General features: G+C 37.4%; 1 protein-coding gene across 3 annotated transcripts; it reads right to left on the bottom strand.

Annotated features, from left to right (window-relative positions):
* Window positions 1-2,888: 2,888 nt before the first annotated feature.
* On the bottom strand, window positions 2,889-27,586 carry slc39a13 (solute carrier family 39 member 13). 3 transcript variants are annotated; one of them, XM_062030895.1, is made up of 11 exons: window positions 27,394-27,586; window positions 27,076-27,293; window positions 23,287-23,649; window positions 21,911-22,018; window positions 18,851-19,002; window positions 16,137-16,256; window positions 12,278-12,367; window positions 7,652-7,702; window positions 5,960-6,092; window positions 3,660-3,759; window positions 2,889-3,579 (listed from the first exon to the last, which is right to left on the bottom strand). In XM_062030895.1, exons 3-11 carry the CDS (start codon window positions 23,609-23,611, stop codon window positions 3,510-3,512), a joined length of 1,149 nt encoding a protein of 382 aa, XP_061886879.1. In that variant the 5' UTR covers window positions 23,612-23,649; window positions 27,076-27,293; window positions 27,394-27,586; the 3' UTR covers window positions 2,889-3,509. The 3 variants fall into 3 exon arrangements, with proteins under 3 accessions (XP_061886879.1, XP_061886871.1, XP_061886886.1); XM_062030887.1 differs by having other exon boundaries at window positions 27,099-27,293; window positions 27,394-27,583; XM_062030902.1 differs by having other exon boundaries at window positions 18,860-19,002; window positions 27,099-27,293; window positions 27,394-27,575.
* Between the last annotated feature and the right edge of the window lie 328 nt (window positions 27,587-27,914).

The raw sequence follows: 27,914 nt of genomic DNA, 5'->3' as shown, positions 1-27,914 counted from the left end.
ACCTACAACTCATCGATCAAATATGTCTAGAGTGTATAGGGCTACTTGGGGGGTCCTCTTGCAGTCCAAACCAAGCTAGGTTGGTCTATCCAGGGACCATCTAAGACACAACTTCACTGTACATCTCACTGAACCCTTCTTCCTCTCAGGAGCTGAACATTATAAAGAGGCTGTGCTGGTCAGATTTACCCCCCATTTGGAGAGAGAAAGTAGTCTCATTGTCTAGACCAAATAAAGAAGCAATAACTGACTTACACCAGAAGCTTTGATTGATTGATTGAGGCTTTTATTAGTAGGTTGCACAGTGAAGTACATGTTCCGTACAATTGACCACTAAATGGTAACACCCGAATAAGTTTTTCAACTTGTTTAAGTTGGGGTCCAGCTGAAGATACATGCCATCGGAACAAACCCCATCAGATGATCTTAGCTGTGGGAAACCATTCAGACAGTTGTCCCAACCAGGTCGCTTGAATCAGGGTATTCTACCCCTCAGACAAGCATCAAATTGTTGGTCAGGGCAACCAACCCAAGGTCCAACAGATGAACATGCCGCATGGTCTGTCCTCATACAATCCAGTTATCAGACACTTTAAAGGGCGGCTGTCCCTACCGTGTCAGCTTTACAGTGCTTGGAAGAGATGCAGACGGAGATACCCTCCCTCCAAATATGCTCCCCATAGGGTGGCGGGATGCCCTTTTCCTACAAGCGGTCTATGGCATCAGAGAACTCCTGGGGGGGAAGCAACTAGCCACATCACCAGGTCATCGCTGATCGATTTTGGTTCCCACCTGTCTCGTCAGAGATGGCAGCAGTTCACTTAAGACCTATCAGAGAGCATGTTGTGCTGGTGGTGGACCCCCAGTTGCCGCATACACCCCTCTGGCCGCTTGGCAAGGTTACGCGGGGTCATTCCTGACAGTGACAAACGAATCCGGGTTGATGCATGTACAGTCACCCTGTTGCCAAACTCACTGACTTACCTTCTGCGCCTGCTGATGATGATGACAGCCATGAACAATGACTTTTCTTGAATTGGTAACCTGCCTCACAAATTTGGGGGCGGCTTTATGAAACTCTCAGTCGTTGGCTGTCACTCACGTAGACAGTAAAGTGTGCACGGGATACAGGTGTCCATGAAAGATTCTCCAGAATATTATTTCCAGATACGCTTCTTCCCCCTTTTGTTTGAAACAAATGGCTTGTTTTGCAACAAACGTGCCACCATTCTCGTTGTCTTCGTTTCCCTGCTGTCTACAACAATGGAATACCCTGAAACTTCGCCCCTATTATCAGACACACAGCCCAACGGGGCGTAACGTATCTCGTCATATCTTATTATTACAACCTTGATATATTGGAACAAGCTACAAATAATACTTAATCCCCCAGAATGCTTTATTTTATTGAAGTATTCAAAAATGGAAGGAATTAGTTTATTTTTAGTTTGTTTAGTGTAAGTATGTTTAGTATTTAAACCCACATTTTGGTAAATGTTACAAACTCTTTGTTAGTTAGCGATAAATAAGTTCTCTGGATTGCTATGAATTCAATTCCCCTTTCTGTGGTTCCAATTCAACATCTTGACATGCAGCAAATTAAATTAAAATTGCAGTTTTGTGAAGTTGTCTGTGTAACACTAACATGATGGAGACTAGCAAAGTATCTCATGTTAAATATTTCATGCTAATTTAACACCATGCTCTCGTGTCGAATGTTATTCATTCTTGTAAGGTGTGACTGAGGAAGCCTCCCACAGACAATAGGCACCATTACCGGCTGATGACTAAGAAAGGGGACCTGCGGTGGAGTCGTTATGGCAACAGAAGCCTGCCAAACTGTGCAGAAAAGGACCAGTGCGAACACCATCTTGACCCCCGCATCCCTTCATTTCCATATGACATTTCACAGATAGGAGCTTAGCAAGATTGATTTACATGCAGGGGACAGGATTTTGTGTGAGGTCGAATCAATAATTGGATTATTCACCTTACCTGCTGTAGTCTGTGTACAAATACCACATACCGCTTAATTGTAAGTAAAATCAGTTGATTTGAAGATTATATATTTTTAAATAAATACAGGTGAACTTATGTTTTCGTAGACCTCATTTTTTGTGATTTAATTTTAGACATTTTCACAAAAAAAATGTCATATAGCAGTCAAACATTGTGCGTAAAACAAAAATCGGTTTCCTTGTGTCTTATTTTGTGGAATTTAGTGCCCAAACAAAAAAGTTAGTGACATTCATTTGCTTGTTATGGAGTAAAACGGCAAAATAAGCTACCATTGGGGCAAATAAAGTTGCGCGTGCCAGCACATTGATAAATAAGGTGAGAATTTAAGAATTAACTTATTTCACAGTATGAAGGTGGCGTCCACATGGAGCTCTGGGCCTTCATCTCCCCTCATCATCGTAAAAGTGATGTTAAATATTCCTTTATCCATTTTATTCAACAACTATTTGTGTTGCACTGGTTTTCTGCACGTAAGATTAAATACCTGCGACCCCGAAGGGAATAAGCGGTAGAAAATGGATGGATGGATGGATGTTAATATTTTTTGGTATCTGGAACAGATTAATTGGATTTTCAAAATAAATTGATTTGGTTTTACAATTCCGTCTGTCTGACCATTTTCAACGGATTACTAACAAAAACCAAAGTATGACTGTATAATCGCTAATGCAAAGGTGGTATTTTATATGTTTGTATCAAGTTGGAAATAATTGTGCATTAAACCGTCTTTACATAGTTTTATTTTCTTTGAGAACACTTTGGGATAAAAAGAACACCAACCAGTATCATGAATATTACTGTAGCTGTTTTTAGCGAAACAATCCTACTCAAAAGGTGCAATTATGAAAATAGGTATGTAGGCACACACACACACACACACACACACACACACACACACACACACACACACACACACACACACACACACACACACACACACACACACACACACACACACACACACACACACACATAAATGACATGTACTTTGGTGTAGCTCTAACACGAGTGTAATAGAAATATTGGCACTTATTCCCTAACAAACGACAATGCTGGAGTGGCAGAAGTGCCAAAGTGACATACTGTATGCTGCGTGTCTTCTTTTTAATAAATATGCAGATGCTACAATTGCATCCAATGTTTAGGTTAGATGCAAACCTACTGGATGTGGTGCATGTACCTCTGTAACTATATGTGCAAAACAGGATTGTCAGATTTACATAATTAGAAAACATGGTAACAGAAATCCATAAAAAATATATCTTATTTCCTTTTATATATAGGGCTGGCACACTGTCAAAGGTCCAATAAAAATGTCTTGTCAACATATTGAGGTCGTCTTCAGAGTCATTGATTGATAAAGTGCCATTTTAGTCATGTATTTAAGGTAAAACTTAATGACTGTCTATGGAGACGGATTGTTAGCGGTCAGGCAACAGATAGGACCTCCATAGTGTTCCTACTACGGCAAGAAGAGTGTTTCTCGAAGTTCAAACAGCCGACAGAAGACCCATAACAGCCACACCGCAGAAAATGAGCAGGATCTGGAGAACAGAGTGTCTGCAAAACAAAACCTTGACGCTCACAGTCTGCACAGTCTCAAAATAGTCTGCTGATGGTCAATGTAGTTTCTAGCATACCTGAAACTAGACTCCTCTAGCAGGTCAGGAACCACATTCACCAAGGCAATGTAGAGAAATCCTCCAGAAGTGAAAGGAAGTATCCAAGCAGTGGCATTTTCTGTAGATGGTACATCAATGCTGAAGCTCACGTGATGTTTGACAGCATATACAGTAAGTACAGTGGTACCTCTGTTTTTGTTCTACCCCACTTCCTGTATGATTAGGTATTTTAAACGAATATCTTTGTCGACATTTTGCCCTGGGTTTTGTGCACTGTCTGCTTTATCGTAAGGCCAAACATTGCTCGGAACAAACTAGTCCGTTTGCTCGCAAGTCATTCACATGTTGGCATCTGTGCTTTTTGTTCATTGAGTACGACTAAAAAATAAGTCGACATGGGGCTAAAGAAAGTTACAAGTTTCAGCACTTTGAAAAATAAGGTGAAACACACCATTGTTTAAAAGAAAGAACTTAATGGACTCATATTATGCAAAATATATACATAGATTTTATATATATATATTTATGAAAACATTTTACTTTGTGTAACAGGGTCAATTATGTCTTGTAAATAATGTATTTCATAATGCTTTATTATTGTTATAATTACACAAAATGTGTAAGTTGCATGTAAATACCTGAATATTGTTCGATGATTTGTCAATGTGGAACCACTGTCTCGTTGTCCCTCCTACTGCAATAATTACCGTGACACCTGTCTTTTTATATGCGTTGGACACGCCTTCCAACTTCCCTTTTGTTTACGGTAACGGGAGAGGTAGGCGTCCATGCGACGACAAAAAATGTATTGTCATGTTAAGAACTTAAGTTCACTTTCTTGTTCTGTATTATATTTGTGTAGGGACTCGACGATGGCAAAAAGTTATTGACAACAATTGTATTCTGTGTATTATCAGGTATGTTTATTTCACTGTTGTACGTGCCCTTTTGTCTACGGTAACGGGAGAGGGACTCGACGATGGCAAAAAGTTATTGACAACAATTGTATTCTGTGTATTATCAGTAAAGTGCAGCTGAGCAATCCATGGTGTCGGTCGTGTTCCATAAAAGCAACACAACGCAGAGGAAAAGACCACCGGTTACACTTGTTCAAAATGAGCCGTTAGAGATTTACCAACAATTGTAACGTAGGATAACTTGTTATGTCGGCGGATTAAATAGTAGACTTTGAATGCAGTTGCAATATAGGCTACAGTGGAATGCCTACCTAGGAAGTAGTCTTTGCCATTAGGCTGATTGTGCAAATATTTTGTTACATCCTAAAAAGTGTTTATACTGTAAGTATTGTATTTATTACACACCAGCGGTTTGATTGTTACATGCATCTTAGTTTTAGTTTTTACTACCAAATGTGTAGGTTGCTATGTAAAGTCGCAAATGCAAGCCACTAGCTTGCCTATGGCGTATCGAGCTAGCGCTTTTTGAAAAGTGAAGCCTTACTTTACGTTCAAGCGTTTTCTATCAGGCATACTTGCTTTGTTGGCATGGAAAATTGTATCATTATTTAGAGGCAATCCGACTGAGTCCTCTCTGAAGGCTGCTTGAGTGATTGTTTTGCTGGCAGTGTCTGTAACCGGACGTGACGTCACTTGCAACAAAAGGTATCAAAATATGAGACCGTTTGATCTTATGTGAATCGATACCAGATAGCACCGACAAAATTCAGTCGGTACCAATTAATAGTAACCATTTCTGTACTCATCCCTAATACTTTGCTTTGTAGCACTGAAAGACATATGGCTTTCATATCAAGCCTCGGTTCTGGAGTTTTTCTTCTTCGCTTTCCTCTCACTGTACACGTACATGTAAGGTTGGATGCTAAAATCCTTGCTGTTGCCATTTCTAATAAAAAGTAGATTTTAATTTGAACTTGTAACATTTTCGGTACTTTGCAAGAAGCATACTTCAAAAACGACAAAAATGTTTGACAGGGCGGAGAAACAGACTCAGTCAGCTGCAGGGGGCATGGCTTGGAAGAGTTGATTTGCATCTAAAAAGAAAGTTTCCAAAACGACTAGTTTTCAAAAGAGACTCATAAAGGGGCTTGAAGATTTATCTGTAAAGCAACATTTGTGCGAAATCCGACCAAAGTACCACCATTACAGGTTATGTATACCACAAATAATGTCTAAGATGTAGATTAGCATCATAATATGCCCCCTTTAAAACAAACTAAAAACTATGACTATACTCTATATCAGTGGTTCTCAAAGTTTTTGCATTTGGAACAGATTACAAACAAAAACCGAGGTACCGTTGTACAGTATATATAAATATAAACCAAGAAAAGATGTTACCTGTGCCTTCTGGTGATTGAGCACACAATGCGAAACAGGCGCCGAGGACGCCAACCAGCGCAGTAGACAGCTGCAGACGAGCAGCACTCCACCGGTCGAATCCAGCTCGCAGCAAAATGGCAAAGTCCCCCACCTGAGGAAGATTAAACAGTCTTACACAACTAACAGTCATGGTATATGTAAATTTAAAATCAACAACTATAAAGTTTGGAAAACAAACAAACAAAGACAACAGCGGTAACAGCTGTAACTGTTTGCTTTGTGAATGTGAGATGTATAGATACTGCATTGCCAATATTGACATTGATTACAATATGTTATAATTATGTATTATTAACAGTCGTGGTCAGATGTTTCATATGCTCATATGGGTAAAGGGATGGGGACCGAGACCCAGTTGCATGATGGCACCGGTGCCAGCGTAAGCAGCAGTACCCACACCGAAAAAAAACCAAGAAGCTATTGGCGGGAAGACACACCATTTTTAAACCCATTACTACCCTTAACACGTCAACAGCAGCCCTCATAAGAAAGTGCTAAGCTATCCAGTAGTCACAACAACAACAGCACAGCACTTCCTTTTGGAAGTGCTGGTTACGGCAAGCAAGGTTGCATTTACGAACCCCCGGAATTATGAGCATCATTATGAGCATCAATAGTACCAAAGTACTAAAGTATTATCCATGTTCTGTATTGCTGCAATAATTATGACAATTTGATGTGGATTTTATTTAGTTTTTTTATCTATAAGAATAAAACTTTTTTTTTCTCTTTTTACAAAAATGGGAAAGCACACCATGCAACCCCAAAAGGAACAAGTGGAAGAAAATGGATGGATGGGCAGGTTTTTCATTTTTTTAAGAACCAATTCAGGCACCAGCACCGTTTTTCAAATACCGATTTGGAACTAGTATCAATTAAAATGTAAACAACATCCATATAGGGATAGGCAATATGGCCAAAAAAATCTATATCACAATATATTTTGCAGCCTCTTGCGATCATTTTCTCAAAATTAACATAAATGGTTCACTTCCTATCTCTGACAGAAAATGATTGGTGAATATGGATACCTGCTCCTCAAAGACCCATGAAATCACATGTGGTGTGCCTCAAGGCTCAATCTTAGGTCCTATTATTTTTAATACTTACATGATTTCACTTGGCTCTGTCATCAAAGTTATGCTGACAACACACAGTTGTATATTTGCTTGCTTCCTGATGACGCAAGACCAATTAATACTCTTTTTAATTGCATTTTAGATAATAAAGCCTGGACGACATAACTTTTTACAGCCTAACCAGGACAAGACTGAAGTTTTAGTCATTAGCCCTAAGGCCCTTAGAGAGAAACACATATCAAAACTACAATCATTGTATTTAACTCCATCACAACTGAAAAAACTGAATATTCTTTTGCACTGAATTTGTATACAATGAATTTTAAAACACAGAGTTTTTTCAAATGCAAAAAATTCTGTGTAAAAAAACAAAAACTTTTTAAATAAAGACACAAATCAACCTGCATAAGGCTGTCTTTTCCATGGCCTAAAATAAATCTGGCTTTCAAATCTACTATGTGGAGGTAAACTTCTGACCACAACTGTAAAAAGACTGAGTTCACATATAATGATTCATTTAAAGACTGCTGATTTAAGACTTTCACAATTTTTTTTTTATTGCAAGTCTCACCTCATGTGGAATTTCATGAAGCAAGATGGCAAAAGTCGTCAGGAACCCAACCTGCAGACAAATTCAAATTCCCGTCACAAAGCTCTGTGTACAACAAAACGTCTTACAATTGTAGTTTTAAAACATTTGTAAGCCACAGAAAAAATAGCACACTCATAATAAGCATGTGCCTTGCTGCAAGGGTTCACACTAAAACACCTGTGAAATGACGTGTGTATGTGTTTGGGACAGCTCGCTAACTTCCTCCCTGGCACATACAATCATAGTTCATGCTGATAGTCTTATGTCACACCAGCTGGACTCCTCCATGGCTACATTTGGCAGAATGCTCATCTACTGGATGGATACCAAGCAGTGTTATTGCTGAATTGCTCTTCTCTAAACAAACAAACAAACTACTTAGGATTCGAAAATAATCTGTATTGGGGGATTTTGCAAAGCATGATTGATTAGAATTAAGGGTTTAGTTAATTTAATTGTAGACTATTTAAGTGAGTATTGAAGTTTGGAACAGCTCATACTTTCCCTTCAGTACCAAACATGGACATGTTTAAGGAAAATGTTGAGTATTTAGTTACAAAATTGTAATATTACCTTGCTGATAGTGGAACGTTTGTTATATCATTATTTTATGATTTTTAAACGAAACATAACGATTTGTGGACTGCTTTTCATCAAAAGTGATGGTAACATCAGGTACTGAAGGTAAAAAATAAAATAAAAAAAATTAAAAGTGCCAAAGATGTATACTGTATATACACCATAAAATGTGTTACAAGACAATCTCATTGTACTGATAAGTCAAATAAAACATAACTTGTCTGTTATATGATGTAGAAAAAAATGCTGAATTAAATTGCATTTAAATAAAAAACTGTGAAAATTAGTATGTTCCCTAAATGAAATACATCTAAGATGGCCTTGCACAGGAGACTGATAGCTACAAAGTAGGGGTTAACGATTATTAATATTATACTATATTTTTTAACAATTTGATTCAAAATAATCCAGTGAGTTGAAATCGATTCAAAGTTTAAAAAAATATATATATATATATCAGTGTGGCTGTGAAATAAAAATATTGAATACTGCAGGTGAAGTTTCCTATATTCCTGTAATTTCTTGTAAGAGAATTCGGTAAAAATTAATTATGGATACAAACAAGCTAGTAAACAACAATTAATGGCCAATGTATTCCCATCTTATTTGAATAAAGTGCAACCAACACTTTAGGTTGAATTAATAAGAGGAAATATGTTCTGCTCAACAAAGACATTTGCAACAAAAGTACAGTAACCAATATTTTAAGTAGATTTACCTGCTACTTCTGCTTTTGTTTTTCAACATCAATGCAATATTAATACACAAAATAGAAGAAATTAAGTGCAACCAAATGTTTTCAGGTTCAATGAGCAGTAGTTTGACCTATTACAACTCTTATTTTAATAAACACAGACCATCGTAAAGACATAACGGAAGTGACAGCGGCAACAGACGGACCCAATGCCCGAGGGTGTAATGAACAAAGTTGAAAAACTAAGAGAAGTGTGACCACTTTTCAGTCATAAATGTTTTATTTATTCCATAATACTGACATACTATGTTCATTACAGTGTTTTTAAAGGCCTACTGAAATGAATTTTTTTTATTTAAACGGGGATAGCAGATCTATTCTATGTGTCATACTTGATCATTTCGCGATATTGCCATATTTTTGCTGAAAGGATTTAGTATAGAACAACGACGATAAAGATTGCAACTTTTGGTATCTGATAAAAAAAAGGCTTGCCCCTACCGGAAGTAGCGTGACGTAGTCAGTTGAACATATACGCAAAGTTCCCTATTGTTTACAATGATGGCCGCATGAAGTGAGAGAGATTCGGACCGAGAAAGCGACAATTTCCCCATTAATTTGAGCGAGGATGAAAGATTTGTGGATGAGTAAAGTGCAAGTGAAGGACTAGTGGGGAGTTGAAGCTATTCAGATAGGGAAGATGCTGTAAGAGCCGGGGGTGACCTGATATTCAGCTGGGAATGACTACAACAGTAAATAAACACAAGACATATATATACTCTATTAGCCACAACACAACCAGGCTTATATTTAATATGCCACAAATTAATCCTGCATAAAAACACCTGCGTGTTTGTTATGCTAGCTCCTAGCTCCTCTGCTAGCTCCTAGCTCCATAGAACACGCCAATACAATTCAAACACCTGATCAACACACACCATCACTCAGCCCAAAAGACCGTTTCCTTAACCCAAGGTTCATAAAGCTTATATATTTTTAAAAAGTTACGTACGTGACGCGCACATACGGTCAAGTTATCGAATGTTTAGCAGCCAAGGCTGCATACTCACGGTACCTGATATTCAGCTGGGAATGACTACAACAGTAAATAAACACAAGACATATATATACTCTATTAGCCACAACACAACCAGGCTTATATTTAATATGCCACAAATTAATCCTGCATAATAACACCTGCGTGTTTGTTATGCTAGCTCCTAGCTCCTCTGCTAGCTCCTAGCTCCATAGAACACGCCAATACAATTCAAACACCTGATCAACACACACAATCACTCAGCCCAAAAGACCGTTCACCTAACCCAAGGTTCATAAAGCTTATATATTTTTAAAAAGTTACGTACGTGACGCGCACGTAGGTACGGTATGTGTTATGCTAGCTCCTCTGCTAGCTCCTAGCTCCATAGAACACGCCAATACAATTCAAACACATGATCAACACACACAATCACTCAGCCCAAAAGACCGTTCACCTAATCCAAGGTTCATAAAGCTTATATATTTTTAAAAAGTTACGTACGTGACGCGCACGTAGGTACGGTACGTGTTATGCTAGCTCCTCTGCTAGCTCCTAGCTCCATAGAACACGCCAATACAATTCAAACACATGATCAACACACACAATCACTCAGCCCAAAAGACCGTTCACCTAACCCAAGGTTCATAAAGCTTATATATTTTAAAAAAGTTACGTACATACGCAAAAAAAAGCCAAAGCTGCATACTCACAGTAGCACGTCTGCGTCTTTGTCATCCAAATCAAAGTAATCCTGGTAAGAGTCTGTGTTGTCCCAGTTCTCTACAGGCGTCTGTGTATCCAAATCAAAAGTCCTCCTGGTTAGAGTCTCTGTTATCCGAGTTCTTCCATCTTGACTGCATCTTTCGGGAATGTAAACAAAGAAGCGCCGGCTGTGTACTGTTGTGGCTGACTACGTTCGAAAAATACGTCCATTTCGCACCGACAACTTTCTTCTTTGCTTGCTTGGCTTCCTTCTCCATAATGCAATGAACATGATTGAAACAGATTCACGAACACAGATGTCCAGAATACTGTGGAATTATGAAATGAAAACAGAGCTTTTTCGTATCGACTTCAATGTGGAAGGCATACCCGTGTTCGCCGGGCTACGTCACGCGCATACGTCATCCTCAGAGGCGTTTCGAACCGGAAGTTTAGCGGCAAATTTAAAATGTCACTTTATAAGTTAACCCGGCCGTATTGGCATGTGTTATAATGTTAAGATTTCATCATTGATATATAAACTATCAGACTGCGTGGTCGGTAGTAGTGGCTTTCAGTAGGCCTTTAAGCTTCCGTCTCAATCTGGTTCGCCGGTGAACTTGCTCCGCTGTCACTTCTGTTTTGTTTGTCGCATCCTTTGCGGCTTAAAGTTGAATTGTGGCTTCAAATTATTATATTGTGTCGTTTTTTTGGTGTTGTGGCTTTTGCAATCGTGCTGTAGCTGAAACTTGCTGTGTTGTAATTAATGATATTGTCTTGTGGCGTTTGCATTTGTTATGACCTTTCTCAGCCGCCGTAGCTATCAGTAATTTTTTTTTTTGATGACACCACAGACGGGGCAGACAGACCGAACGTTTAACGTCCTTTATCATTAAAAGTGCTAAACTTCATATAAAATCTGCCGTTTTAAAATTCAATGTTTTCTTTTTTCTATTTATCAATAAAATCCATATATTGCCTTTTAAATTGATGTTGAATCGATACCTATCTTCCGGAAAGTCAACTTGCCAAGCACAGGTCGATATACTTAAAGCTTAGGAATTTAAATCGATCTATTGATATATCGATCAAGCGTTACACCCTACTATAAAGCTATAAATCCAAGGAGTTTCTCTGGTGGGACACAATTTACAAATATCTCTCTGACTAGATCTGAACAATTTAAGTCTATAAGCATTAACTAATGAAGCCTACTTGGATAAGAAGCGAAACGTCTTCTTAGACAAACTGAACAGTCCAGTTGCAATCAATTGAATGTCCTGAGAACACAATGACAGGATGAATGACAACATCCATAGACACGTTCTCTGACAGAATTTTAAAAAAAAAGAGAGGTAGAATTTCCGACTATTGGATCTTATTGTTTGTGCAGGTGCTCTTAACGTTCTGTACGGCTATTAAAGTGAGACAAATGACTCTAAAACATCAGTCAAATTGATTGCAGTTTCTAAATGTACATGAATATGTGACCAAGAAGACAATAACAATTCTCACCTAATCATGAAAAGCAACTTTCATGATCGTATGTACTATAGGTTTTTGAATGACATACACACATCGTGCAGCTCACCTTTTTACTGACAAGAAAGCTCCCTGCAACGGCCAGTCCATGGGTGAAGTTGTCAATGCAGTTGGCCAGTAAGTTTAGGTAGCCACTTGTCTGAAATATAGTTAAGTTCATTACAGAATCTGACATGACGAGAAAAAACAAGTCTTCACAGCTTTAGGACACCAGATGATTCAGATTGGCGACTGCACTTTAACAATTAAAGATTGGTGGGGGTGGTTTTATAGAAAACACAGATGTAATCAGTCATTAACCAATTATAGCTCTACATTTCCATTTGCAGTGTTAGGAGTAACAGCGGTACAAAATAACGGCATTATTAATGCAGTTATTGTTTTCCAGTAACGGGTAACCTAAAATACCGGTAATTCACTTTTCAAACGTTAAAATGCCGTTACAGAGAGTGAAATTTGTCGCGTTATTGTAGCACACATAGTCTTGGCACTCTTTTTTGACTTTATTCCAACCTTAACACGACCAAAAGCAGTGGCCGGTTCCAACACTGTATAATATTACTCCAACTTGGATGCTGTCCCTTTATTCTCTTGAAATGTAGAAACCCCGTTTCCATATGAGTTGGGAAATTGTGTTAAATGTAAATATAAACGGAATACAATGATTTGCAAATCATTTTCAACCCATATCCAGTTGAATATGCTACAAAGACAACATATTTGATGTTCAAACTGATAAACATTTTTTTTTTTTGCAAATAATCATTAACTTTAGAATTTGATGCCAGCAACACGTGCCAAAGAAGTTGGGAAAGGTGGCAATAAATACTGATAAAGTTGAGGAATGCTCATCTAACACTTATTTGGAACATCCCACAGTTGAACAGGCAAATTGGGAACAGGTGGGTGCCATGATTGGGTATAAAAGTAGATTCCATGAATTGCTCAGTCATTCACAAACAAGGATGGGGCGAGGGTCACCACTTTGTCAACAAATGCGTGAGCAAATTGTTGAACAGTTTAAGAAAAACCTTTCTCAACCAGCTATTGCAAGGAATTTAGGGATTTCACCATCTACGGTCCGTCAGTGTGTAAAGGATATCACCACATGGGCTCAGGAACACTTCAGAAACCCACTGTCAGTAACTACAGTTGGTCGCTACATCTGTAAGTGCAAGTTAAAACTCTCCTATGCGAGGCGAAAACCGTTTATCAACAACACCCAGAAACGCCGTCGGCTTCGCTGGGCCTGAGCTCATCTAAGATTGACTGATACAAAGTGGAAAAGTGTTCTGTGGTCTGACGAGTCCACATTTCAAATTGTTTTTGGAAACTCTGGACGTCGTGTCCTCCGGACCAAAGAGGAAAAGAAACCATCCGGATTGTAATAGGCGCAAAGTTGAAAAGCCAGCATCTGTGATGATATAGGGGTGTATTAGTGCCCAAGACATGGGTAACTTACACATCTGTGAAGGCGCCATTAATGCTGAAAGGTACATACAGGTTTTGGAGCAACATATGTTGCCATCCAAGCAACGTTACCATGGACGCCCCTGCTTATTTCAGCAAGACAATGCCAAGCCACGTGTTACATTAACGTGGCTTCATAGTAAAAGAGTGCGGGTACTAGACTGGCCTGCCTGTAATCAAGACCTGTCTCCCTTTGAAAATGTGTGGCGCATTATGAAGCCTAAAATACCACAACGGAGACCCCCGGACTGTTGAACAACTTAAGCTGTACATCAAGCAAGAATGGGAAAGAATTCCACCTGGGAAGCTTAAAAAATGTGTCTCCTCAGTTCCCAAACGTTTACTGAGTGTTGTTAAAAGGAAAGGCCATGTAACACAGTGGTGAACACGCCCTTTCCCAACTACTTTGGCACGTGTTGCAGGCATGAAATTCTAAGTTAATTATTATTTGCAAAAAAAAAATAAAGTTTATGAGTCTGAACATCAAATATCTTGTCTTTGTAGTGCATTCAATTGAATATGGGTTGAAAAGGATTTTCAAATGATTGTATTCTGTTTATATTTACATCTAACACAATTTCCCAACCCATATGGAAACGGAGTTTGTACAATACGTCCAAGACTAAAGTGCACGCGTATGTTGTGAGTAGGGATGTAACGACATTAACATGTGTGTTATGGTTTTTGTGAGCAAAATTATCACGGTTATCATTATTATCACAGTAGGGTTGAATGTGCTGAAAAAGTACTTATACACACACATTGAAATCTTTTAACCAATGTGTATTTTTCAAAGAAACTACAATAAATGAACACAAAATACTTTCTTGGCAAAATAAACATTAAATATTGTTCTGATTATTAAGAGCATATTTTGATTTAAGGGTTTAAATATGTTTTTCTTCCTTTTTAATTTGTAAAAGTTTTAAATTTTTTAATTGATAAAGATTGTTCATAAGGGCAAATTGAGTGATCCCTTGGCTTCATATCCGATTTGACATCACGGGAGATCACTTCCTGTTGTATTTTAGTTATTAATTAATTGTCGTATTCCTTCGAGTATAGATCGATCTCTCTGTCTAAGACAGCATAGCCTGTATGTGCGATGTACACAATTGAATATCTTAGTTCCTCAGGCAGCAATGTGTTCATACACATTTATAGTATGTCATTTCTTAATGGTGAAAGATGTTAAAGTTTCTTGTGTTCATGTTAGCATTTAAGCTAGCTAACGATCTAGTGCTAGACAGTCCGTGAGTGTATCAAAATGTGGTTATCAATCATTGCTTTTCAATAGTTTTAATTTAAAACAGTAATACTAACCATCAGGAGTTTTATCGCAGTTATCGTTATTACCATCTATCATTGCATCCCTAGTTGTGAGTAACTCTAAATACATGAACCATCTCAACGGCACACTCCAAATATTCTAAAATGTGTGGGTTTTTTTAAGTAACTAAATGAAGCGTTTTTCTTTGTAACCTAGTACTATATTGACAAAAAGAGTAATTTTGTTGCATTGTTCAATTAATTATTTATGGAAAGTAACTAGTAACTAGTGTCATATGTCTAAAGACCCAGCTTAACTTTAAGGTAAAATGGCCAAGCCAAATCCATTTATGGATAAATATAGTGTTAGTTTTTATTTCTCTTTGTGGAATCCTGTTAATCCTGCAGTATGGCACATTGAATATGAACAATGGCTAAATATCAGCTTTTGCAGTGGTTCTAAAGTCATGAACCCCTTTGAGAATTTACACTAACTTTTCAACCAATCTGTGTGGTGTAATATATTTATCGAGATGTTTTTGTTGCAGACATGCTGTATGACATAGACTAAGTATTATTAAACTTTACAGTAAACAATCTAAAATGAACCCCCATGTTAAGAAACTCTGATCTATTGCTCTGTTTAATAATGTGTCCTTCAAATAGCAATACTTGCTGTTTCACTGGTGTTGGTTTGTTGCTTTAAGACTGGAATGTGCTGGAAATGCATTTTTCCTCATTTATTGATTAGCATTCTCTCTAGCTTACATGTAGCACACAATCGGTTTTATTTAGAGTTGTGACAATGCTGGATTGACGCAAAAGTCCCAGGCAGTAATATACTGTGCTTTTTGAGATACAGCCCAAAATTGTATGAAGATAAATTGGTATATTCTGATGCAATGATGTAAAGACTGTTAATTACAACATTGGCTGTAGAGTCATTACATATTGTATATTTCCGACAGTGTAACAATAGAATCTCCAATTCTTATTGGAAAATGATTACAAAACGTCAACGCGTGTCCCAGAACAGATTGTGCTTGACCTTGATACATTTGTTGAGCTACACAAAAAACACATAGCATGCGTTGGCAAGTTTCATCACAGCAAATAGTTGCTGCCTAAAATATAAACATGGAAATGCCAGCGTACAACACATACAGTACCTTGACTTTGTCTGATGTTCCCTGCAGACTCTGTTGCTTTGAGGATTTCTGTGAGTCAGTGTGTGGCCCATTTCCACGTAACACAACAGTATTTCCGCTATAAACTGAATTTGAATGTGTCTGTGGAGAAAAACAAAGATTGAAATACACAGCTGCAACCATAGACCAATAACTACAAAACCCAAAACCAGTGAAGTTGGCACGTTGTCTAAATCGTAAATAAAAACAGACACCAATTATTTGCAAATCCTTTTCAACTTATATTCAATTGAATACACTGCAAAGACAATATATTTAATGTTTGAACTGAAAACATTTTTTTTTTACACTAACATACAAATAATCATTAACTTAGAATTTAATGACAGCAACACATTGCAAAAAAGTTGGCACAGGGGCATTTTTACCACTGTGTTACTGTACATCACCTTTCCTTTTAACAACACTCAGTAAATGTTTGGGAACTGAGGAGACCAATTTTTTTAAGCTTTTCAGGTGGAATTATTTCCCATTCTTGCTTGATGTACAGCTTAAGTTGTTCAACAGTACGGGGTCTCCGTTGTTGTATTTTACGCTTCATAATGCAGCACACATTTTCAATGGGAGACAGGTCTGGACTACAGGCAGACAAGTCTAGTACCCACACTCTTTTACTACGCAGCCACACTGTTATAACACGTGCAGAATGTGGCTTGGCATTGTCTGGCTGAAATAAGCAGGGGCGTCCATGAAAAAGACGTTGCTTGGATGGCAACATATGTGTTCCAAAACCTGTATGTACCTTTCAGCATTAATGGTGCCTTCACAGATGTGTAAGTTACCCATGCCTTGAGCACTAATATATGCTGGCTTTTGAAGTTTGCGCCTATAACAATCCGGGTGGTTCTTTTCCTCTTTGGTCCAAAGGACACGACGCCACAGTTTCCAAAAACAATTTGAAATGTGGACTTGTCAGACCACAGAACACTTTTCCACTTTGCAACAGTCCATCTTAGATGAGCTTGGGCCCAGCAAAGCCGGCGGCGTGTCTGGGTGTTGCTGATAAATGGCTTTCGCTTTGCATAGAAGAGTTTTAACTTGCACTTACAGGTGTAACGACGAACCGTAGTTACTGACAGTGGTTTTCTGAAGTGTTCCTGAGCCCATGTGGTGATATCCTTTACACACTGATGTCGGTTTTTGATGCAGTACCGCCTGAGGTATCGAAGGTCACTGGCATTCAATGTAGGTTTTTGGCCTTGCTGCTTACGTGCAGTGATTTCTCCGGATTCTCTGAACTTGTTGATGATATTACGGACCGTAGATGGTGATATCCCTAAATTCCTTGCAATAGCTCGTTGAGAAATGTTGTTCTTAAACTGTTCGACAATTTGTTCACGCATTTGTTCACAAAGTGGTGACCCTTGCCTCATCCTTGTTTGTGAATGACTGAGCATTTCATGGAAGCTGCTTTAATAATAATAATAATAATAGTAATAATCATCCATTTTTTACCGCTTGTCCCTTTTGGGGTAATAATAATAATAATAATAATGGATTTGATTTATAAAGCGCTTTTGTAGACAAAGCGCTTCACAGAGAAGTGAGAACCCATCATTCACTCACTCCACATTCACACCTGGTGGTTATACCCAATCATGGCACCCACCAGGCGACCCAATTAGCCTGTTCATCTGTGGGATGTTCCAAATAAGTGTTTGGTGAGCATTCCTCAACTTTCTCAGTCTTGTGCCACTTGTGCGAGCTTTTTTGAAACATGTTGCAGGTATCAAATTCCAAATGAGCTAATATTCTCAAAAAATAACAAAGTTTACCCGTTCGAGCGTTAAGTATCTTGTCTTTGCAGTGTATTGAATTGAATATAGGTTGAAAGGGATTTGCAAATCATTGTATTCTGTTTTTATTTACGATTTACACAACGTGCCAACTTCACTAGTTTTGGATTTTGTTCATGAAAATGCCTATTCAAATCAAACCAAAAGACTTATGTCACATTATTGTTTTATAAGGACCTGAAACTGTTTCACAAATATATCTTTCATACAACATGAGGATGCCCAGACTGGTACCAGAACTGAGTAAAACCCCAGGGACAGAACAGATTTGGAATTTTAACTAATTATTGCATTTCACTGTAGCTGAAATAGGAAAAAAAAAAATATATATATATATATATTTTTTTTTAATTTAATGAATGTGAGTGTGAATGTTGTCTGTCTATCTGTGTTGGCCTTGCGATGAGGTGGCGACTTGTCCAGGGTGTACCCCGCCTTCCGCCCGTGTGCAGCTGAGATAGGCTCCAGCACCCCCGCGATCCCGTGAGGGACAAACGGTAGAAAATGGATGAATGGATGGATTTTTAAATTATATTTCATGGTAGAAAGTGGGATGAGGCAACATGCTATTTCCCAGTGCTCAAGGTAGTTGAAATGTTTATTTAATATGCAATTTGATCAAAATGCAGGTCAATTTGCTTAGTAACAAATATATATTTTATAGATTTGAGCATCCATTTATTCATTTTATTTATTTGGGAGCAAATGCCCATATAGTTTTTTGTGACTGACAATGTTGACAATGACAAGGTGTACTGTGAAAGAAATGCGCTATCCGTCAGTTACATTTAAGCAGGGAATAATTTTTACAACATAATTTATTGTATTAATCGTGTTAATGTTGTGGTTGGTGAATGTAATCATATGCAAAATCCTTACATAACTTACAGCAGAGTTAGAATTCAGGTCTGAATGAGATGGTGCGTCCTTGTGGCCATCTTGGTCTGGGAACATCTTCTCCAGGAGAAGGAAGGCCAGCAAGCCAATAATTACCCAGAGGCCCTGTGTCATGTAATGCTTTTCTTTATGGGCTGTATGGGATAAAGAGACATTTTATTTAGACTTTTATAGTAGCTACAGGTTTACAATATAATAGGCATTATGTGACTTGTACTGAAACAGAACAGTAACTACTTGATTCTTAATGGTTCTATGTTAAAATGCCATGGAATTGTATCACTTTGTGTTCTGAAAAATACAAGATTGCAAATCACTGACTATCATTGACTACTGTAAAATACAACTTTCTGCTTGTTTGTTGTGACTTTCATTTTATATTAGTGATTTTGTTACTTATACATTTTTTTAAATTATTGAATTAATTTTCTGTTCCGTAGAAACAAAAAGGTATCGTTTTTGGACACAATGTGTATATTTTCCTTTTTTTAAGTAGCAATTTGGGCACCATTTAAGCACTATTTCAAAAGTACTGATTTGGAACCGTTATTACATACCGGTAATATGTAAACAATACCCAAACCTACCTACCTAGTTTTAACGTGTGTTATGCGTTCGTTGCATAAACGAGCATGACAGATTTTTATGGATTTAACAAAAGCATTTGACACAATTAATCACAGCATCTTAATAAAAAAATTAGAAAGGTATAAAATCAGAGGGTTGGTCTTGAATTGGGTTAGAAGCTACTTAACCAACAGCAAGAAATATGTGACAATAGGCGAACACACTTCTACAGAGCTGAAAATATTTTGTTGCGTACCTCAGGGATCAATACTTGTACCAAAAAGTGTTCAATCTTTATACAAACAACATTTGTAATGTTACAAAGGCTTTAAAGTTAATATTATTTGCAGATGATACAACTGCATTTTGTTGAGGAGAGAACACACAAAAGCTAATACAAATAACTGAACTGAACTGAAAGAATGGTTGAGAAGTCTACCGCCAAAGAAGAAAAAAAACGTTGGTCCCATGCTGAGGCTATAGAGGTAAGTTGCAGTTACTTTCCTGTTGCCCCCCACACTCTTTTTTATTTGTTTTATTGATTTTGAATAGGGCTGCAACAACTAATCGATTAAAATCGATTGTAAAAATAGTTGCCGATTAATTTAGTCATCGATTCGTTGGATCTATGCTATGCGCATGCGCAGAGGCTACATTTTTTTTTTTTTATAAACCTTTATTTATAAACTGCAACATTTAAACCGCTGAGAAACAATAATCAAAATAAGTATGGTGCCAGTATGCTGGTTTTTTTTCAATAAAATACTGGAAAGGATAGAAATGTAGTTTGTCTCTTTTATCCGATTATTAATCGATTAATCGAAGTAATAATCAACAGATTAATCGATTATCAAATTAGTTGTTAGTTGCAGCCCTAATTTCGAAATTGTTTTTCAAAAATATGAGCAATAACAATCAAGTTAACAATTTTTACAATCAAATAATTACATTAAAATTTGGATTAAACCACAATTATTTGCAGTAAAGTACCTGCTTGCATAATTTAAATAATCTTGATGGAAGACCCAAATGTAAATTTGTTGTTAGAACGTCGTACATGTCATTTATTTGCTCAAAACTTGGTAACAGTGAGTGTATTTTAAAATGGATATTGGCACCGAGCACACCAGTCTAAGTCTCCTTACTCATCTTTGCGTTGATCACTGACCGTATAGCAACCTGCGCCACTTTTAGTTTACAATCAGCGGTTAAGGTAATGAAGCATGTGCGGTTTAAAATACATTGCGTTATTTATCTGCAAGCACACAAGATTAATGTGAAAGTTGTTGTTATCAATTGCAGGTGTCAAAACATTTGGCAGACTTATTAACAACTAGGTCTGCAACTAACGACTATTTTGATAATCAACTATCGACTAAGACAGCTGCCTTATCGACCAACTACCTTGGCTAAAAAGATAGGTCAAGTTATTTTTTATACAACTCCGTCTCTCGGTTGTCTATCTATCTAGCTAACAAGCTAACTAGTTTACAGAGGAGAGTCGGAGACTGCATCATTCAGATGTCTGACATGCCTCTGCTTTAAAATGTTCCCCCCTTACAAACTTAATGCCATGAAAAACAGTCTGCTTAGCAAACAATTTTGTTACATCATATCTTTGACGTGTTTAGTCTTCACTGTCGGTGTTCTTCCTGTGGTCATAGCAATTCTTATTTTCCTATTGCACGGCAGTCACCAGTCAACACGCATATTTTTTTTCCGTATGGATCGATTTTTGTCGACAATGTTGCAGTATCATTAACCTCTATCAACAACCCTACAACATGTCGACATAAACAGACCAACTGTTCAGAAGAATTAACCTCGAATTGTATGTCAATGTCTGCATAGGTACGCGCCTTTTAGTAATAAGAACATGGTGGTCCGGGGCTTGATGAGTTGGTTGACATACACGGGTTGTCGACATAAATGGTTACGGTACACTGTACCGACATAATGAGGGTTGTGTGTAGAGGTGGCAATCTTTGGGCACCTCACGATTTGATTAAGATTATAATTCAGGAGCTACGTTTCGATGAAAAATCGATTATTGATACATCTTTAAGTTATGTATATTGATGCACTTTTAGATTTAATTTTGTTTCACTAAATACGTGTTTATCACTTGCAACTTTTAAAAACAGTGCATTTGTAATAAGAAACAGGTAAATTAATTTCCATTACATATACTGTATTAACTTAATAGAAATGTGTGCACAACTGGAACATAAGTGCCCTATAATAAAGGAGCTGGTTGGATCTCTCGGTAAGGTGGGCCGCTGCACTCAACCAAATTTTAAAACTGTCTGCATTAGTTTATTTACAATAAATAAATCAATTATCAATGATTGCCGTTTACTAATCGATTCTATAATCCTCGATGTACGAATTCCGAGGCATCTAAAAATCGATGATTTCCCCCACCTCTAGTCGTGTTTCTCAAAGACATAATGACATTTATAGAAAGAAAACTACCTGAGGAATCAGAGAGCGCCCATGCTTCAGGGAGGAGGTGAAGGAATACATCACCAAGAAGACCACCAATTGCAAAGCTCAAAAGCTTCTTCAGCTTCTGGCCTCCAGCTAGGAAACACACAGAGTGTATATTAAATATCAACAATATGAGTTATTTCATTTTCTTCTCTCTACAAAAACATTGGTGACAATAACATTATTCAATCAAATGCAACTTTATGTCTTAACTCAATCTAGTGTAAAATGATCAAGCAATTATTATTTTTTTGCACCTACTCTGCAAATTACTAACCTACAGTCAAGATTGCATTTGAAAACCAAAAGGCCAAAAATACATTAATGGTACTTTGGGTGGGGACACTGAAGAGGTCACAAGCATCCAGCTGATTTAATTGCAGTCTGATTGTGGAAGCAAAACAGTGCACTTGTAAGAGACTCGTTATTTGCCTTGTGTATTTGACAGCCATATCCCTTTGGACATTTGTATAACTGCAATTTACTCTAGCCAAGTCTTAACATTCTCGATAGTTGTCTATTTTGACATTCTTCGTCTTCCAGCTGCTGTATTGCTATCATGGACATGGTTATGGTAAACCTAATATCAGCTGTTGTTTTACAGATAGGTTTTTGTATCTAACCAGAACACATCATAATATGTTGCACGCTCACTGACAAAAAAACTGATTTAGGTTGATAGGTACAGTAAGGTTATAGAGGTAGGCCAGGTAGCCTAGCAGCCCCCTTGTTTGCTGATAATGTTTTGAGCAGGGTACTGTAGCACTGGGGGTTTACCAATGGGTCACTGCAGTGGTTCCCATAAACTTGCAATTATTTGTGGCGGCGGGAACTGGCCAGGACGTTTGGTGGGGGCTTGTCAAAGCTATGAGGCATGCATTTATTTTCTTAAAAAAGCTTTAAAAAATACATATATTTAAAGACAAATCTGTGTTATTAGTTGTTAGTATCAACATATTATTTTATTGTCACATTACATTATTTTGCTGTATTTTGAAATTGTTACTGCTGATTTTATTACAACAATTTAACACTTTGTACACCCCAGCCCTCTCGAAAAGTTGGAATTTTCATATAGGTAAACAATCCTTTAAATTTGGGATGAAAAACTTAGATGTTTATTATTAGTCTCCACAATAAAGTTACTGTAAAACTAAGCACCCAAAGGAAAGTGAAGTGCATATGCATGTAAGAATCATATTAAATTACAATACAGCTTGATATACACTAAAAAATAGCAACGCAACCATAAAGGATGGACATTTGCAAAATTAGCATTGCGATCGTTTAAAACTTGCACATGTACAAACGCTGGCACGGATCAAAATCAAAACCTTCAGATACAAGTGACCAGGTCCTACCTTCTGTTTTGAGGGCTGCCCCAGCTTCAATGGGAATGATGAGCAGAGGAAAAATCCCAGTGAGGCCTACAACAACTGATCCCGCAAGGGACAAGAGCCAAATATGGGTGCGCTCACTAGCTAGGAAGTCTGCTAGCACCTGAAGGCCTTGGAGATCATCTGTGAGGTTAGGGCCGGGTCTTGCAGCTGTGGCTGTAGCATGAGCCATAGCAGTTTGTGTAATCTTCTGGCTTAATGACCCCTTGGAGGTCAGCATCAACAGGATGACTATGATACACAGAGCAGCAACAGCCCAGGTGGGCCTGTGACAGCCTTCAGCTTTCATCCGTCCCACGGACCAAAGACCACTTGTAACTGGTATTCCTGTATTAAAAGATACACAACAGAATGAGCTTTTATTTTGACAATATATCTACACTCTGTGCTAAATATGCTGGATGTATTGTCTTGCTGGAAGCCAGGATCCTCTGTATTGGACATACATAAATGGGCTATTGTTTTCTGAAATTTGTCACTGAGACAGAAGCAATGAAAGAAAAACTCCATTGCACTTGCTCTCAGGATGATACGATAATGGCTGATTGATAACTCGAAAGACAAAACTTAGTTTTTACAACAGAGGGTCAGAAAAAAGTAAATGTAAGTGCTGAGAAGAAACAAATGATATTCATTGAATTCAAGAAAGAAATCATCAAGAACCATGACATAAAGGTGTTTTTGTAGCCAACTAGCTTAAGCAGCATGGGTATAGCGCTTTACAATATGTATTTTACACATTATATCCCGCCCTGTTACGGCTTCTCGTACGTAATGACAACTGCGTACATACCTAACACATTAGCTTTGGGTGTTGTTAGCTAATAATAGCCATTTAGATAGCTAGCATTAGCTGTCAATAAATGTATACTCTATTATTACAACATGACTGCAAATTGTTCATTGCTTCTCTTGCACTGCTTTTGTATGTGTAGACGAGACCGGGTGAGTGACCGTCGAAAGCACCAATCATTTTATTCGGGCCGGTAAAAAAATGTATTTCATCAACTTTGTAATTGTGAAAAAATTGTCAAATAAATGTGCTCTGTTAAACTACCGGTGGCAACATAAGCTAGCAGTGGTGTTCTTGTGTGTATTGTTTTCTTTGAAAAATGTTACTGTGAGGAAGTTTCAAACAGCACCTTGAACAATAACCTTATTTGCATTAAAGTGCAAACATAAGGCATGTGCAAAAAATGCTAAATAAAGTGTAACAAAATAATGCGCTGTGTGAAAATGTAAACATAACCAAACAAACCCGACCCAGCAACACTCAGAACTGCAATAAACAGAGCAATTGAGAGGAGACACAAACACGACACAGAACAAACCAAAAGTAGTGAAACAAAAATGAATATTATCAACAACAGTATCAATATTAGTTACCATTTCAACAGAGCAGTGATTAAAAATCCCTCATTGAAATTATCATTAGACATTTATAAAAATAAAAAAAAAGAACAATAGTGTCACAGTGGCTTACACTTGCATCGCATCTCATAAGCTTGACAACACACTGTGTCCAATATTTTCACAAAGATAAAATAAGTCATATTTTTGGTTCATTTAATAGTTAAAACAAATGTACATTATTGCAATCAGTTGATAAAACGTTGTCCTTTACAATTATAAAAACTTTTTACAAAAATCTACTACTCTGCTTGCATGTCAGCAGACTGGGGTAGATCCTGCTGAAATCCTATGTGTTGAATGAATAGAGAATCGTTTTGAATTGGGAAAAAAATCGTTTTTTGAATCGGGAATCGTGTTGAATTGAAAAAAAAAATCGACTTTGAATCGAATCGTGACCCCAAGAATCCATATTGAATCGAATCGTGGGACACCCAAAGGTTCACAGCCATAATATATATATATATATATATATATATATATATATATATATATATATATATATATATATATATATATATATATATATATATATATATATATATATATATATATATATATAAGGGCTGCAACAACTATATTAGTGATTTTGTTACTTATACATTTTTTTAAATTATTGAATTACTTTTCTGTTCCGTAGAAACAAAAAGGTATCGTTTTTGGACACAATGTGTATATTTTCCTTTTTTTAAGTAGCAATTTGGGCACCATTTAAGCACTATTTCAAAAGTACTGATTTGGAACCGTTATTACACACCGGTAATATGTAAACAATACCCAAACCTACCTACCTAGTTTTAACGTGTGTTATGCGTTCGTTGCATAAACGAGCATGACAGATTTTTATGGATTTAACAAAAGCATTTGACACAATTAATCACAGCATCTTAATAAAAAAATTAGAAAGGTATAAAATCAGAGGGTTGGTCTTGAATTGGGTTAGAAGCTACTTAACCAACAGCAAGAAATATGTGAAAATAGGCGAACGCACTTCTACAGAGCTGAAAATATTTTGTTGCGTACCTCAGGGATCAATACTTGTACCAAAAAGTGTTCAATCTTTATACAAACAACATTTGTAATGTTACAAAGGCTTTAAAGTTAATATTATTTGCAGATGATACAACTGCATTTTGTTGAGGAGAGAACACACAAAAGCTAATACAAATAACTGAACTGAACTGAAAGAATGGTTGAGAAGTCTACCGCCAAAGAAGAAAAAAAACGTTGGTCCCATGCTGAGGCTATAGAGGTAAGTTGCAGTTACTTTCCTGTTGCCCCCCACACTCTTTTTTATTTGTTTTATTGATTTTGAATAGGGCTGCAACAACTAATCGATTAAAATCGATTATAAAAATAGTTGCCGATTAATTTAGTCGTCGATTCGTTGGATCTATGCCATGCGCATGTAATTCATTTTATTTTTAAATTATTTTTTTTATAAACCTTTAATTACAAACTGCAGCATGTACAAACAGCTGAGAAACAATAATCAAAATAAGTATGGTGCCAGTATGCTGTTTATTTTCAATACTGGAAAGGATAGAAATGTAGTTTGTCTCTTTTATCCGATTATTAATCGATTAAACAAAGTAATAATCGACAGATTAATGGATTATCAAATTAATCGTTAGTTGCAGCCCTAATATATATATAAGTCAACTCTCCAATAACAATAAAACATATTTAGACAGTCTCAATTACTCTCCTCATTTTCGTGATTCGCAAGTGGTCTAGGAACATAATAGCAGGGGTGTACACTACCGCACTTTTCTATCTAAACTATTTTAAGGTGTTTGTGTGATGTTTTTTTTATGTAGTTCTGTTGTGTATTCGCCACTGCCGGCCACATTAAAACAATATGTGTAAGATGGAATGGAAAGTGTTGTAAATGTAAACAACACAAGTTTTCCGAATAAGTGTTTGCTTTCAAGTAGCATTTTTCCGTGAATGAAAGTGGCCATGCCTCTGAGAGGTTCACAGAAAGGTGACAGTTAGTAATGCAGATTCTCACACACTTATAGACAAAATAAAAGCATAGACGCATTGCAGATTGGTCAAATATGTTCATGAATTAAAGTTAGAAGGGTAGTTTGATTGAGCCGCAGTCATATTAAAAAAAAAAAAGTTTCCGCTGGAGTTAAGGGAAATTATCCGAAATAATTTATATTTTTGACCCTATCATTCTAAACTAGCTCTGACGCATTTGCACTTTAAATGTTAGCATGCTAGCATTAGCGCGATGGAAACACTTGCATGCTAATGCTATTAGCATGGAGGCTCAATCAGTGCACGTCAAAAGACAAGTGACACATTGAACTAAGTTGCTGCAGCGACACATACCCGCCTTATCCCTGGGCAAATACCTTGTGGCTTATGCGGGGTTCGCACCGGAGTGTCCCTGCCATCCAAGCCGACGAGAGGGAGGCTGACTAGCGCCGCAAACTGTCAACACTCCCGGCGGGCAGCTAAAGGCAGGAATGGGCCAGCTGCAGCTGCCTGGCTCTCCCTCCTCTCCCTCCTCCTTGCAGCCACGTATGAGGATCTAGGAAGGGGAAAAACTGCACAACCAGACAGGAAGTTTGGGACGTGATCACACTGATCCTAAAAAAAAAAAATGTGCATGTGATTTTGAAGACACGACGGATTAGTCAAACCTACCGTTCTCCATGGAGAAAAAATAAGGGACACCTTGCAGGGCGAGTCGACGTAATTTATTTTAGACTTTTTTTTGTGTGTGTTTAATTCATGGACGTGTATTATCATACCAGCACATGAGATGGCACAAGGTCCTAGACACTCACAAACGTTGAATGGGAGAAACTGTTTGTTTCAGAGTGGATTATATCAGTGGTCCCCGACCACCGGTCCGTGACGCATTTGCTACGGGGCCACAGAGAAACATTAAATAATTTGGTAACACTTTAGTATGGGGAACATATTCTAAGTAACAAAGACTTAACTAAGAGTTTTTTGGACACTAGGGGAACATATTCTAAGTAACAAAGACTTAATGTGGAGTTATTTGGTTAGGGCTAGGGTTAGGGTAAGAGCAGTGGTTCTTAACCTTGTTGGAGGTACCGAACCCCACCAGTTTCATATGTGCATTCACCGAACCCTTCTTTAGTGAAAAATAAAATGTTTTTTCAATTCAAGAAAAAGTTATATGTTTTTTTTTACTG

Source organism: Entelurus aequoreus, linkage group LG02 (assembly GCF_033978785.1).
Source record: "Entelurus aequoreus isolate RoL-2023_Sb linkage group LG02, RoL_Eaeq_v1.1, whole genome shotgun sequence".
Lineage (NCBI taxonomy): Eukaryota > Metazoa > Chordata > Actinopteri > Syngnathiformes > Syngnathidae > Entelurus > Entelurus aequoreus.
This window is presented reverse-complemented; position numbering and strand designations above follow the sequence as displayed.